The 15,055-nt window shown below is 50.5% G+C and overlaps 1 protein-coding gene across 1 annotated transcript in view; it reads right to left on the reverse strand.

Annotated features, from left to right (window-relative positions):
• The window catches only part of lars1b (leucyl-tRNA synthetase 1b), a gene marked incomplete at its 3' end in the record, with an annotated part of 14,321 nt that extends 631 nt beyond the window's left edge, over positions 1-13,690 (reverse strand). The window contains exons 1-19 of the mRNA XM_084437006.1: positions 13,596-13,690; positions 12,921-13,042; positions 12,744-12,831; positions 12,340-12,420; positions 11,929-12,069; positions 11,215-11,376; positions 10,618-10,730; positions 10,436-10,499; positions 10,197-10,264; positions 9,133-9,358; positions 6,659-6,746; positions 5,713-5,789; positions 5,515-5,568; positions 3,957-4,097; positions 3,484-3,561; positions 3,231-3,316; positions 1,937-2,002; positions 1,702-1,784; positions 574-712 (exon numbers count right to left, since the gene is read on the reverse strand). Of these exons, the coding sequence (XP_084293132.1) occupies positions 574-712; positions 1,702-1,784; positions 1,937-2,002; positions 3,231-3,316; positions 3,484-3,561; positions 3,957-4,097; positions 5,515-5,568; positions 5,713-5,789; positions 6,659-6,746; positions 9,133-9,358; positions 10,197-10,264; positions 10,436-10,499; positions 10,618-10,730; positions 11,215-11,376; positions 11,929-12,069; positions 12,340-12,420; positions 12,744-12,831; positions 12,921-13,042; positions 13,596-13,601 (1,883 nt within the window). The 5' untranslated portion in view covers positions 13,602-13,690. The remainder of the gene's footprint in view (positions 1-573; positions 713-1,701; positions 1,785-1,936; positions 2,003-3,230; positions 3,317-3,483; positions 3,562-3,956; positions 4,098-5,514; positions 5,569-5,712; positions 5,790-6,658; positions 6,747-9,132; positions 9,359-10,196; positions 10,265-10,435; positions 10,500-10,617; positions 10,731-11,214; positions 11,377-11,928; positions 12,070-12,339; positions 12,421-12,743; positions 12,832-12,920; positions 13,043-13,595) is intronic.
• Between the last annotated feature and the right edge of the window lie 1,365 nt (positions 13,691-15,055).

Here is a 15,055-nt window from a genome sequence, read left to right on the forward strand (position 1 = left end):
CGTCTATCGTGATAGATCTGCTAAGGCAGTGTGTGTGTGTGTGTGTGAGAGGGGGGTGTACAGCGTCTATCGTGAGAGATCTGCTAAGGCAGTGTGTGTGTGTGTGTGTGTGTGTGTGAGAGAGGGGGATGTACAGCGTCTATCGTGATAGATCTGCTAAGGCAGTGTGTGTATGTGTGTGTGTGTGTGTGTGTGTGTGTGTGTGTGTGTGTGTGTGTGTGTGTGTGTGTGTGTGCGTGAGAGGGGGGTGTACAGCGTCTATCGTGAGAGATCTGCTAAGGCAGTGTGTGTGTGTGTGTGTGTGTGTGTGTGTGAGAGAGAGAGAGGGGAATGTACATAATCCATCTTATACTGTATAGAAAGAGTACTTACTGTGTAATTAGTGTTGATTTGCAAGCTTTGTAATTTTCGTAATTTATACATTTGAAACTTGTAAAATTGTAATTTGAAATAGAGTATTAGAGTTTATCTGTATCAAGCATAATCTTGGAGCTGGCAGCAACATTTCACTGTGACTGTACACCGTACTGTACATTACATGTGACGAAGCAATCTTGAGTCTTGAATGCGTACTTTATTCCCAGGGGCGAGGGTCCCTGTCCGTTGAGCGCCCCCCCCTGGAGGAAGTGGGCCACGGTGTAGTACGCCATGTAGATGGTGGAGTCAGACAGGGACTCGATCAGCCACGTCTGATCCCACGGCAACCGCGTTCCTGTGGTAACAAGCACCCAGGGCCGGGGGATAATAATAATAAATAATAATAATAATAATAATAATAAAATGTTAAAAAATACAATCAAACAACACTCACACTGTCTGCCTGTTCCACTCATACAAACATCGACACAGTCAGACAGCACATACAGTTTGACCTTTGCACTAACAAGGTTCTGCAGCGTACTGGGCCTTGATACCGGCGTTAGTACTGTAGTTCTGTTGATCTACTGTACTTCACATGTACCTCTGCCTGCATACTAGGTTAGAACACACTGGTCAGTGTGCTGTCCAGGTTTAAATCAATTCTACCTGAGGTAAAGGATACCCCCCCCCTCGCTGAGGCCCCGCCCCCCTGCCCGAACCCCCCCTCCTTGCTGAGGCCCCGCCCCCCTGCCCGAAGCCCCCTCCTCGCTGAGGCCCCGCCCCCCTGCCCGAACCCCCCCTCCTCGCTGAGGCCCCGCCCCCCTGCCCGAAGCCCCCTCCTCACTGAGGCTCCGCCCCCCTGCCCAAACCCCCCTCCTCACCGAGGCCCCGCCCCCCTGCCCGAACCCCCTCTCTCCTCACCGAGGCCCCGCCCCCCTGCCCGAACCCCCCTCCTCACCGAGGCCCCGCCCCCCTGCCCGAACCCCCTCTCTCCTCACCGAGGCCCCGCCCCCCTGCCCGAACCCCCACCCCTCGCTGAGGCCCCGCCCCCCTGCCCGAACCCCCCTCCTCACCGAGGCCCCGCCCCCCTGCCAGAACCCCCTCTCTCCTCACCGAGGCCCCGCCCCCCTGCCCGAACCCCCACCCCTCGCTGAGGCCCCGCCCCCCTGCCCGAACCCCCCTCCTCGCTGAGGCCCCGCCCCCCTGCCCAAACCCCCCTCCTCACCGAGGCCCCGCCCCCCTGCCGAACCCCCTCTTTCCTCACCGAGGCCCCGCCCCCCTGCCCGAACCCCCCTCCTCACCGAGGCCCCGCCCCCCTGCCCGAACCCCCTCTCTCCTCACCGAGTCCGTAGGTGCGAGAGCAGGCGTGCTCCTGGAGCCAGGCCAGAGTCGCCTCAAAGTTCTTCCTCGTCTCCTCGCAGAACCTGACACACACACACACACACACACACACAGATCAGGAAGTCCGCAAACACGCACGCACACACACAAACGCAAGGTGGAGAGCGTTGGTGTGATGGCTGCAGGGTTGGGGTTAGCGCCTGGTGCCTGAGTCTGTTGATCAGTGGCGACTCACGTCTCCATGGGCTTGAGAACATCCGAGGCCTGCTGCTTCCACTCTGGGTCTCCGTAGTCCAGGTACCTGGGCCAGGGGGGGCTAGGTTAGTGTCTGGAGGAACTACATACATAGTCCAGGTACCTGGGCCAGAGGGGGCTAGGTTAGTGTCTGGAGGAACTACATACATAGTCCAGGTACCTGGGCCAGGGGGGGCTAGGTTAGTGTCTGGAGGAACTACATACATGTCCAGGTACCTGGGCCAGAGGGGGCTAGGTTAGTGTCTGGAGGAACTACATACATAGTCCAGGTACCTGGGCCAGGGGGGGCTAGGTTAGTGTCTGGAGGAACTACATACATAGTCCAGGTACCTGGGCCAGAGGGGGCTAGGTTAGTGTCTGGAGGAACTACATACGTAGTCCAGGTACCTGGGCCAGGGGGGGCTAGGTTAGTGTCTGGAGGAACTACATACATGTCCAGGTACCTGGGCCAGAGGGGGCTAGGTTAGTGTCTGGAGGAACTACATACATAGTCCAGGTACCTGGGCCAGAGGGGGCTAGGTTAGTGTCTGGAGGAACTACATACGTAGTCCAGGTACCTGGGCCAGAGGGGGCTAGGTTAGTGTCTGGAGGAACTACATACATAGTCCAGGTACCTGGGCCAGAGGGGGCTAGGTTAGTGTCTGGAGGAACTACATACGTAGTCCAGGTACCTGGGCCAGGGGGGGCTAGGTTAGTGTCTGGAGGAACTACATACGTAGTCCAGGTACCTGGGCCAGAGGGGGCTAGGTTAGTGTCTGGAGGAACTACATACGTAGTCCAGGTACCTGGGCCAGAGGGGGCTAGGTTAGTGTCTGGAGGAACTACATACGTAGTCCAGGTACCTGGGCCAGGGGGGGCTAGGTTAGTGTCTGGAGGAACTACATACGTAGTCCAGGTACCTGGGCCAGAGGGGGCTAGGTTAGTGTCTGGAGGAACTACATACGTAGTCCAGGTACCTGGGCCAGAGGGGGCGGGATTACTGTCTTGCCCCCGGGTGAAACTGTTTTTTTGCTTCCCTCTGGAATATGTAGGGGTGGGACCTATGCCCACCTCCCCATTGCTCTCTGTAAAGCGCATTGTGTTGCCTCTGTGTATGAAATGCGCTATACAAATAAAGTTTGATTTGATCTGGAGGAACTACATACATAGTCTAGACGCCTGGGGTGGAGGGTTACTGTCTGGAGGAACCCCTATGGCGTGCTACAGTCCCATGATGCTCTACTCCCATGATGCTCTACTCCCATGATGCTCTACTCCCATGATGCTCTACTCACCACTGGTCACAGTGCGCCACCACGCACTCGTCTGCCGAGCGTGACATCACCTGCTTCTCTGGCTCCATGTAAATCAGCGCCTCGCCCTGCGAACGCGTGAGAGAACACTGGTTACACACACACACACACACACACACACAAATACACACACCCAAATGAACACACACACACACACACACAAATACACACACACAAATACACACACAACCCTAACCGGTCAGAAGAACACACACTCAGGAAAGAGCCAGCCAACCTTCTCCACCATCATCTTCTGGATGGGCTTTTTGACGTCCTGGACCTTCTGCCCCTTGAAGCCTTCAACCAGCATGATCTGGAGAGAGAGAGAGAGAGAGAGAGAGAGGGAGGGGGGGGAGAGGGAGAGAGTGAGAGAAAGGGAGAGAGGGGGGGGGGGGAGAGAGAGGAGAAAGAGAAGGAGGGAGGGAGAGAGAGAGAGAAGGAGAAAGAGAGGAGAGAGAGAGAGAGAGAGGGGAGAGAGGGAGAGAAGTGGGAGAGAGAGAGAGAGAGAGAGAGCGAGACAGAAAGAGAGAGAGGGAGAGAGAGGGAGAAGGATCCAGGTAGAGAGGGTTACATTTCAACATGTAACAGATGACATGCAGGGAGGGATAAGGCCGGCAGCCATAACTACTTTAAAGGAACTTCAAATTCCATCAACGATGCAGTGTCGTTTTTCCAAGAGGATTTCTAACGGGGATACAGGCGTCTCACCCCTTCGTAGAAGCCCTTGAGGTAGACCTTCTCCTTGGCCTCGGCCAGCTTCTCCTTGTCGTTCTGGCTCTGGATCTTCAGCTCGTCGCACACCAGGGGGGCGGACAGGCTCCCGTAGCCCGGGATCTCAATGATGGGCACCTGGGGACCCAGAGAAGAAGACAGTGATGCTACGCGGGCGGGCACACACACACACACGCACACACACACACTTGAATAGTCCTGCTCACAGAAGACAGGTGAGGGTGTGAGGAGAAGGACAGTCCTACTCATAGAAGACTTGTAGGGTTAGTTGTGGGATGTGAGGTCCTACTCACAGGGATGTGGTTAGGTGTGAGGGGTTAGGGTTAGGTGTGAGAGGTTAGGGTTAGGTGTGAGGAGTTAGGTGTGAGGAGTTAGGGTTAGGTGTGAGGGGTTAGGGTGAGGTGTGAGGGGTTAGGGTTAGGTGTGAGGGGTTAGGGTTAGGTGTGAGGGGTTAGGGTTAGGTGTGAGGGGTTAGGGTTAGGTGTCAGGGGTTAGGGTTAGGTGTGAGGGGTTAGGGTTAGGTGTGAGGGGTTAGGGTTAGGTGTGAGGGGTTAGGGTTAGGTGTGAGGGGTTTGGGTTAGGTGTGAGGGGTTAGGGTTAGGTGTGAGGGGTTAGGGTTAGGGGTGAGGGGTTAGGGTTAGGTGTGAGGGGTTAGGGATAGGTGTGAGGGGTTAGGGTTAGGTGTTGGGGTTCGAGTTAGGTGTGAGGGGTTAGGGTTAGGTGTGAGAGGTTAGGGTTAGGTGTGAGGAGTTAGGTGTGAGGAGTTAGGGTTAGGTGTGAGGGGTTAGGGTTAGGTGTGAGGGGTTAGGGTTAGGTGTGAGAGGTTAGGGTGAGGTGTGAGGGGTTAGGGTTAGGTGTGAGAGGTTAGGGTTAGGTGTGAGAGGTTAGGGTGAGGTGTGAGGGGTTAGGGTTAGGTGTGAGGGGTTAGGGTGAGGTGTGAGGGGTTAGGGTTAGGTGTGAGGGGTTAGGGTTAGGTGTGAGGGGTTAGGGTGAGGTGTGAGGGGTTAGGGTGAGGTGTGAGGGTGAGGTGTGAGGGGTTAGGGTTAGGTGTGAGAGGTTAGGGTTAGGTGTGAGAGGTTAGGGTGAGGTGTGAGGGGTTAGGGTTAGGTGTGAGAGGTTAGGGTTAGGTGTGAGGGGTTAGGGTTAGGTGTGAGGGGTTAGGGTTAGGTGTGAGGGGTTAGGGTGAGGTGTGAGGGGTTAGGGTTAGGTGTGAGGGGTTAGGGTTAGGTGTGAGGGGTTAGGGTGAGGTGTGAGGGGTTAGGGTTAGGTGTGAGGGGTTAGGGTTAGGTGTGAGGGGTGAGGGTGAGGTGTGAGGGGTTAGGGTGAGGGGTTAGGTGTGAGGGGTTAGGGTTAGGTGTGAGGGGTTAGGGTTAGGTGTGAGGGGTTAGGGTTAGGTGTGAGGGGTTAGGTGTCAGGGGTTAGGGTTCGGTGTGAGGGGTTAGGGTTAGGTGTGAGGGGTTAGGGTTAGGTGTGAGGGGTTAGGGTTAGGTGTTGGGGTTCGAGTTAGGTGTGAGGGGTGTGGCGGGGAATATACCGGTTCAAAAGGCAACACCATCTTGTCCTCGATGCCGTATTTTTCTCTCAGGGCCTGGTGACAAAAAAAAATCAAATAAAAACTAATTTCACTGGCCAGACATTTTATGTCTTCTTCTGGGGAAGTAATTAAAAGTTATTTGATAATTGAATTGAACGGGAGCAGACGTAGAAGGTCAGAGGTCGCGCTGGAGCTCACCTGCTTCTTCTTGAGGTCCCTAAGCGCGGCGATGTCATCAGGGGCATCGGACGGAACGCTGGTGACGACCCCGGTACCTGAGGTCACACAAGAGGACCACAGTTATGCAACACAACAACAACAACGGTAAACATACTAAATCATCTCTTTTTAACCCCTGAGACCACCATCTTCTCTAGCCTGTCCCCCTCTGTCCAACAGATGTTACCGTTGTTCAGGTGAGAAAGAGAGACAAAAGACAGTATAGGTTCCTTCTGAGACGTTTCCATTGTGCGAAGACCATTTCAATTTAGAAAATGTACCCATGGGGGCTAATAGGGGACCTGATAACATTAATGAGCCAATCTGTAAATTAGAGCCATTTCTCCCTCTCCTTACTCTTGTCGGGTAATACAGTGAAATATAACTAGCGTGTTCTGAGCGGCTAGCTGGCTAGCGTGTTCTGAGCGGCTAGCTGGCTAGCGTGTCCTGAGCAGCTAGCTGGCTAGCGTGTCCTGAGCGGCTAGCTGGCTAGCGATCCTGAGCGGCTAGCTGGCTAGCGTGTTCTGAGCGGCTAGCTGGTTAGCGTGTTCTGAGCGGCTAGCTGGCTAGCGATCCTGAGCGGCTAGCTGACTAACGTGTTCTGAGCGGCTAGCTGGCTAGCGTGTCCTGAGCAGCTAGCTGGCTAGCGTGTCCTGAGCGGCTAGCTGGCTAGCGATCCTGAGCGGCTAGCTGACTAACGTGTTCTGAGCAGCTAGCTGGCTAGCGTGTCCTGAGCGGCTAGCTGGCTAGCGATCCTGAGTGGCTAGCTGACTAACGTGTTCTGAGCGGCTAGCTGGCTAGCGTGTCCTGAGCAGCTAGCTGGCTAGCGTGTCCTGAGCGGCTAGCTGGCTAGCGTGTCCTTAGCAGCTAGCTGGCTAGCGATCCTGAGCGGCTAGCTGACTAGCGTGTTCTGAGCGCCAGGTACCTTTATCTTCCTTGATGGTGAGCATGGGCAGAGCGTAGATGGTCTTGTAGGACGTCAGAGGGGCGCTCAGGGAACATCCCAGAATGTCCTGGTGGTGGGAAAAAAAGACATGCAAGCCCACTTTACCACAGGGGTATGGTCTGCGGGAGTAGGAGTGTGTGTATGCATCAAACTTTTAAATATGTGTATATGTGTGTGTGCTTGAGATTAAAGGAGTGGGGGATGGCGAAAAAGAGAGAGAGAGATGAAGCCAGAGAGAGAGAGATGGGGGGAGGGGGAGAGATGGGGGACAGAGGTGGGGAGAGAGACAGAGGAGTTGAAAGAGAGAGGGATGTGGAGAAAGTGGGGAGATATAGAGGTTAGGAGAGAAAGAGATATGAGTAAGAGAGAGAGAGAGAGATGTGACAGAGTAGCAGAGGGAGAGGAGGCTGAGATAGAATAACAACAATCAATAACCAGTCTTCTAATAACTGATCAATGAGACTGAATGCAGGCCAACGTTCAGTCAGACATCAAACATGCAGCACTAAAGTACAGAACGCTCTAATCTCAAACACGTATCCTGTTCCTAAGAGCGAGCAACCATTAGCAGCGGAGTGGTTTAATATTTGATAGACCCGGTCCAGCGTAGGGAGTGTGTTTGGGGAGGCATCAGGAATGCACAGTGCACGAGTCGAGGAGGAGGAGGAGGAAGAGAGCGATGTCTGAGCTGATGGAAAGAACGCTCCGATCCGTGCCGCCCACCAGGCAGTCCTGTGAATCTATGCGCTGTGAGTGCTGCACGCTCTAGCGCACTGGAGCTGGTCCCAGAGCAGCTCTACAGGGTTCCCACTCCACGCCCAATGTCCAATTCCCTGACTTTCCCCTGACTTTCAGTGAGTAACAAGCTGAATTTCCATGAGCTGTAATGAACGGAAAAACTGTTGACGAGCAGGAAGGGGTTAAATGAGCACTGAAAAATCAAGTAACCATAACAACCACTCACGTAATACAGGAAACGCGTGAAATAACCAGATAAAGAGAAATACTGCACGGAAAATGACCATTTGATAAATGGCAACTAAATTCCATGATAACCTGATATTCCATGACAGCCCAAAAAAACATCAAATCCTCTGATTTTCCATGTCTGGGAATAGACTTTTTAAAATTCCATGATATTCCATAAATTCCATGACCAGTGGGAACCCTCTGCTCACCTGTCCCCGAACATCTCTAGAGGGTCTGCTCACCTGTCCCCGAACATCTCTAGAGGGTCTGCTCACCTGTCCCAGAACATCTAGAGGGTCTCACCTGTCCCAGAACATCTCTAGAGGGTCTGCTCACCTGTCCCCGAACATCTCTAGAGGGTCTGCTCACCTGTCCCAGAACATCTCTAGAGGGTCTGCTCACCTGTCCCCGAACATCTCTAGAGGGTCTGCTCACCTGTCCCAGAACATCTCTAGAGGGTCTGCTCACCTGTCCCAGAACATCTAGAGGGTCTGCTCACCTGTCCCCGAACATCTCTAGAGGGTCTGCTCACCTGTCCCAGAACATCTCTAGAGGGTCTGCTCACCTGTCCCAGAACATCTAGAGGGTCTCACCTGTCCCAGAACACCTAGAGGGTCTGCTCACCTGTCCCCGAACATCTCTAGAGGGTCTGCTCACCTGTCCCAGAACATCTCTAGAGGGTCTGCTCACCTGTCCCAGAACATCTAGAGGGTCTCACCTGTCCCCGAACATCTCTAGAGGGTCTGCTCACCTGTCCCAGAACATCTAGAGGGTCTGCTCACCTGTCCCAGAACATCTAGAGGGTCTGCTCACCTGTCCCAGAACATCTAGAGGGTCTGCTCACCTGTCCTAGAACATCTAGAGGGTCTGCTCACCTGTCCTAGAACATCTCTAGAGGGTCTGCTCACCTGTCCTAGAACATCTAGAGGGTCTGCTCACCTGTCCCAGAACATCTCTAGAGGGTCTGCTCACCTGTCCCAGAACATCTAGAGGGTCTGCTCACCTGTCCCTGAACATCTCTAGAGGTATTGTTAATATATTTTCTTAATACTTGGATTAAGAATAAGAGCACGCGAGTGGTCGATTCAAGCTGGTTAAAAACAATTTACGATATCTTTATTCTTCAATACGTTTGCAAGCGGTCTCTCACAACAGGAAGTGAATTCGAGTCAGAGAGCCCCGTCAATAAGACGGGCGAGCCCTTTTAAAGGGGTAGTGTCGTGACAGGGGGTTGTGATCTATTTTGCCAGACCAACTGGCACAACAGATGTCAGTGAAAATGTAGTTAACGTCTGCTTTCCACAAACATTGAAAAACAATAAACTCAGAGAAAACAGGAACATAAATAGAGTAAGATAACATAAAAACTATCTTGGAGTGAACACATGGGTGATCAGTTGAAATTCTTTAACAGTATGTAGCAGCCTCTATGTCCAAGACAAATTCCCCTCGGGACAAATAAATGAATCTTGAATCTTGCTCACCTTTCCCAGTAGCTCCATGACCAGGGGCACCACGCCGTTGTCCTGGGTGACGCCCTGGTAGGCCATGTTCCTGGCCGACCTCCGCGTGCAGACGAAGACCTCGCCGGCGGCCGTCTGGAAGGCGATGTACTTCATGTCCGGCCGCACCCAGCAGTTGGTCTGACCGAACATGGTCTCAGGTCTCAGGGTGGCGGCCACCAGGAACACCTTCCTACCTTTCAGCCCACTGGGAGTGGGAGGAGAGAAGAGCAGAATGAAACATCTGATCAGGAAGAGAATAAAACATCTAAACAGGAAGAGAATAGAATAAAACATCTGATCAGGAAGAGAATAGAATAAAACATCTAATCAGGAAGAGAATAGAATAGAATAAAATATCTAATCAGGAAGAGAACAGAATAAAACCCCTAATCAGGAAGACTAGAACAGAATAGAATAAAACATCTTATCAGGAACAGAATAGAACAGAATAGAATAACATATCTAATCAGGAAGAGAATAGAATAAAACATCTAATCAGGAAGAGAATAGAATAGAATAAAATATCTCATCAGGAAGAGAACATAACAGAATAATATAAAATATCTAATCAGCAAGAGAATAGAACAGAACAGAATAAAATATCTAATCAGGAATAGAACAGAATAAAACATCTAATCAGGAAGAGAATAGAGCACAATAGAATAAAATATCTAATCAGGAATAGAACAGAATAAAACATCTAATCGGGAAGAGAATAGAGCACAATAGAATAAAATATCTAATCAGGAATAGAACAGAATAAAACATCTAATCAGGAAGAGAATAGAGCAGAATAGAATAAAATATCTAATCAGGAATAGAACAGAATAAAATATCTAATCAGGAAGAGAATATTACAGAATAGAATAAAATATTTAAGCAATACAGCTGCTACAGGAGGAGAATCACCTTTTCTTCACTCTCAATACCACCCCCCCCCCCCAAGAGAGATTCACGCACACACACACACACACACACACCACACACACCACACACACACACACACAATAATATGTCATTTGATTATTAAGACGCTGCTGTACCTCAGTTTGGCTGGGTAGGGCTCGAGCATCTTCATCTTAATCAGAGTGTACTCCTGAGGTCCAACGCCCTGAAGGGTGAAACAAACGCCGTTACAGAGGTGCAGTGACTCAAGCAAACCAGTCCCAGTAGCGTAGGTACCTGTACTACCACACCACAGTCCTGGGCTATCTGGACCGTTCAGTCAGACCAACCCTAACCCTAGAACCAGACGGTTCAGTCAGAACATCCCAGAACCCACCTCTCCAGTCTGCCTGTCGTGGTCCATGCAGGGCTGTCCATCCTTAGGGGAGAAGATGGTGTACCTGCCGGGCCGAGCGGATGACAGTCATCTGACGTGAACGAATGCTACAGCGCCACCACATGGTGGAAGTGTCTGTGGACGCCAGCGTGAAGGAGGCGGCCTGTGCTCTGGCCACTCACCGTTTGCCAAACTTGATCTTCTTCCTCTCCTTCAGAGTGACGAAGTGCCACCTGACGAAGGAGTCGTAGAAGGGGTTGACGTCCGTGGTGATGAAGGAACGCCTCCAGTCCACCTGGGATCGCAGACAGAGTTCAGGGAACCAGGGAACCAACGTCATACATGCCCCGGAATAGCAAACTGTGGAACAATGGCTTCTCGTGGAGAAGGAACTCCATCCATGTCTAAACGGGGCCACTAGGGACCTGAATTTTCTGGAGCAAAATCGGTCGGATTGGAGCAAACGATTTTGGGACACTTAAAATAGAGGTGACAGCACCACATTGTTGCATTGTTTACATAGCATTACTTCAATGAATGGTATTATTAGTATTATTATACTCAAGTATAGTACATCGTTCTACAGTTAACTTTCCTCCAATTTGAGTCATTTTATTCTAGTAAATTCAGCCCTTAGTGTAGATATAAACAAGTAAGTAAGTAAGCTTTATTTATATAGCGCTCTTCACAGCACGGATGCACAGAGTGCTTTACGGTAATAAATCAAAATCAAACATAAAAACAAGAGATGGAGAGTGAAGCCGGTCATTTCCGGTCACCTTGACGCCCATCTTCTTCAGGTCTTTGACGGCCAGCGGGGGGAAGTAATCCAGCCAGTGCTCGGCGCTGGCGAACGCCACGATCTCCTGGTCGCTCAGGCCCAGCGACCTCATGATGTCCCACTGGAACTTGGCGCCTCCGGCCTTCGCCACCGCTTTGCTCTGGGAGGGTCGAGAGAACGAAATGTTAAAACACGAAGACGGATAGATGGCTAGAGAGAGAGGTGCATGAGGACAGTTATATATGGACAGGAAGACAGATGGCTAGAGAGACAGGTGCATGAGGTCAGATGATTCTAACTGCAATGTGGACATGTAGGCCTAATATAAACCAAGTGCAATTCACATACGTAGCTGTGATCAAGATGGACGCCCTAACCATTGATCAACTAACCCTAACCATTGATCAACTAACCCTAACCATTGATCAACTAACCCTAACCATTGATCAACTAACCCTAACCCTAACCCTAACCATTGATCATCTAACCATAACCATTGATCTAACCATAACCATTGATCAACTAACCCTAACCATTGATCAACTAACCCTAACCATTGATCATCTAACCCTAACCATTGATCAACTAACCCTAACCATTGATCACCTAACCCTAACCATTGATCAACTAACCCTAACCATTGATCAACTAACCCTAACCATTGATCAACTAACCCTAACCATTGATCATCTAACCCTAACCCATGGCTTACCTTTTTGCCCTTAGATTTATCCTTGATGATGATTTCATCTTCCACCTTGGGACTCTGTTCTTCCTCCTCCTCGTCTTCATCGGGAAACTGGGGTGGATTGCCATACACCTCCATCTCTCTCTTCAGCTTGTCTGCGCAGGCCTGACAGACAGGAAGAACCAGGATATTTATCACGACACATGCAAAAAGCAACTGCGCCAATGAAGCACGTGTTACCATTTAGGATTCATCGAGAGCAAGGATCTCCTGCTTGGGAAGCGAACACCCTCTGACGACGAAATGTACGTCACGCGGACCCTAACGTACTCCTGGAGAGTATAACCAAGGCCTAGTCGCCCCCCGGTTTCAACAGGTGGCGGGGGACGATAAAAAAAAAGTAGTTTGAGATAAAGCTGCAAGAAATGAACTTACTTTGATTGGCATTCCTGTGCAGTGCAGCCCAAACGGGAACAAGCATTGCTTCCCTTTCAGTCGCTGGTAGCCGACGGCAAACTGCAGAGAACAGACCAGAAGTGATGACATATCAGGACTTGGTAAATGGACTGGACTTATATCGCTCTTTTTCTACAAAGCGGTTTCACTCATTCACCCATTCACACACACATTCAAGCAAGGTGCTAGCCTGCTCATTGGGAGCAATTTGGGGGGGTTCAGTGTCTTGCCCGAGGATACTTCGACATGTGGACAGGAGGAGCCGGGATTCGAACCGCCGACCCTGCGATCATTGGACGACCCGCTCTACCTCCTGAACCACAGACTCCACGACTTGTAATTGTGTTGTTACAGATCTGTTAAGAGACATAAATATACCTCACCTCGCACTTAGAAAGGCAGAACGTGTGACCAAGATGTAGCCGGCCATTCATGTACGGGTAGGGGAAGGTGACAAAGTACTTGTTCTTGCTGTAACAGACAGAATATTAGTGACAGTGCATTCAGCTGGCTGGTGATAACAAATGCAGACTGATGATGACAATTCAATCACAACTCACTTGGTGCTTTGCCCGATGGTGGTGGGCGCGTCACAGTCAAAGACTTTCTCCCTCTCCCATTTCTGCTGGACTTCTTCCTCTATCTTCCTCAGAAAGTCCAGCTTTGCTGTACCCTTTCGTTCCTGAAAAGACATTTCTCACACACGCTAGTACTTCTCATCAGTGAGGAGGTGGAGAGTTAGCACTATCGCGTCAGCTTTCCCTTATCTGCCCGTTGTTCCTGGAGCAGGCGATCAGTTGTGCCAGCACCGTTTGGTAACAGGCATGAATGGTAGTTATGGTGCGTTCGTTTATAACTGGGAGGTGCAAATTGCGACTTGCTAGGAATGATTAAATAAAACACCGCATGAACTCGCACTTCCTCGTCGCAAATTCGGATATGTTTCTCAGCCCCCAGTTGCTCGAATGCACTAGATATAACTAGGTAACTGTGATATAATGGTATATAGCTCGAATGCACACAGGTCGGAGGTAGGTATTTTCCCACTTGCGACTTGCCACCTCCGACCACAAACGAACGCACCATTAGTTCTAGCTAACCTAGCTAACCTAGCTAACCTAGCTAGCATAAGCATAGCAAAGTGGCAATGAACACAATTGAGCTAGTCTAGCTAACGTTAGCTGTAGCTAATACAAACGCTGCATGAATGTTTTAATATTATATACATGATTTACCGTCATTTCGATGTCACTTCTGGGCAATAAAGTGTAAAGTATTGGAAGAGATCAGGACGGAGCCACGCCACCGGCTGGACTACAGGCTGATGACATCGACTCAGTCAGCGAGCACATGTGTTCCGAGTGGTTTTCTGGGAAATGTAGTTTCTTCAATGTTATCCAGTAAACGTCAAACTTAAGCAAACTGAATGAAAAGCTTCTGATGCACGATGCACATGAACTAGAAAGCTTTATTTCCGACAAATGAGACCAACATCACCACTTTCAGCAAACACACAGAACGTAGGACTACAATGGAGCTACAGTAAGCTATAGCTTTCAGCTAGAACACTAAGTATTCAAGATATACTTAAATGTTTTGGGACCTACACCAGAATGCACACTTGTAAAGGAAGGACATGCACTTACAAGTTCTGGCGAGTAGTAGTAGGCCCACACTTGACTACCTATGCTAAATGTAACTTTGAATAAATCTGTAAATGGCTATTGTAACGTGTCCTTTGCAAATAAACAAATAAACATTTTAATACTTTTTTTAAATGAATTGCAACGGTCAGAGGAAATCAATAGGCCACCATTTTGGTATGAAAATAGTTTATTAAAAACAATTCCCTATGGCTGAAATATTGAAGATGTAATTCATGTTTTACCTTACAAATCATAGAAACGCTTCATTCCTTAGGCATTGTAAACATTTAGAGTTAAAAACAATACAGCAAAAGGGCCTTTTTTTTTCTTGTACAGTCAAAATATAAACAGCATTGTTATTGCCCCCAGTCTGAGTAGGTGTGGGACTAAAAGCACATTTACAGCGTTGGGGGACGGGACTCTTCATGTCAGTGTTCAGATCCGTTTCAGAGCAACTCTCCAGCTTAAACGTGGAGGTGTGGGGTCCAGGTTAAGAGAGGGGTTCAGGAGAGGGGAGGTGTGGGGTCCAGGTTAAGAGAGGGGTTCAGGAGAGGGGAGGTGTGGGGTCCAGGTTAAGAGAGGGGTTCAGGAGAGGTGAGGGGAGGTGTGGGGTCCAGGTTAAGAGAGGGGTTCAGGAGAGGGGAGGTGTGGGGTCCAGGTTAAGAGAGGGGTTCAGGAGAGGGGAGGTGTGGGGTCCAGGTTAAGAGAGGGGTTCAGGAGAGGGGAGGTGTGGGGTCCAGGTTAAGAGAGGGGTTCAGGAGAGGGGAGGGGTGGGGTCCAGGTTAAGAGAGGGGTTCAGGAGAGGGGAGGGGTGGGGTCCAGGTTAAGAGAGGGGTTCAGGAGAGGGGAGGTGTGGGGTCCAGGTTAAGAGAGGGGTTCAGGAGAGGGGAGGGGTGGGGTCCAGGTTAAGAGAGGGGTTCAGGAGAGGGGAGGTGTGGGGTCCAGGTTAAGAGAGGGGTTCAGGAGAGGGGAGGTGTGGGGTCCAGGTTAAGAGAGGGGTTCAGGAGAGGGGAGGGGTCCAGGTTAAGAGAGGGGTTCAGGAGAGGGGA

This window comes from Borostomias antarcticus (genome assembly GCF_949987555.1).
Source record: "Borostomias antarcticus genome assembly, chromosome: 1".
Lineage (NCBI taxonomy): Eukaryota > Metazoa > Chordata > Actinopteri > Stomiiformes > Stomiidae > Borostomias > Borostomias antarcticus.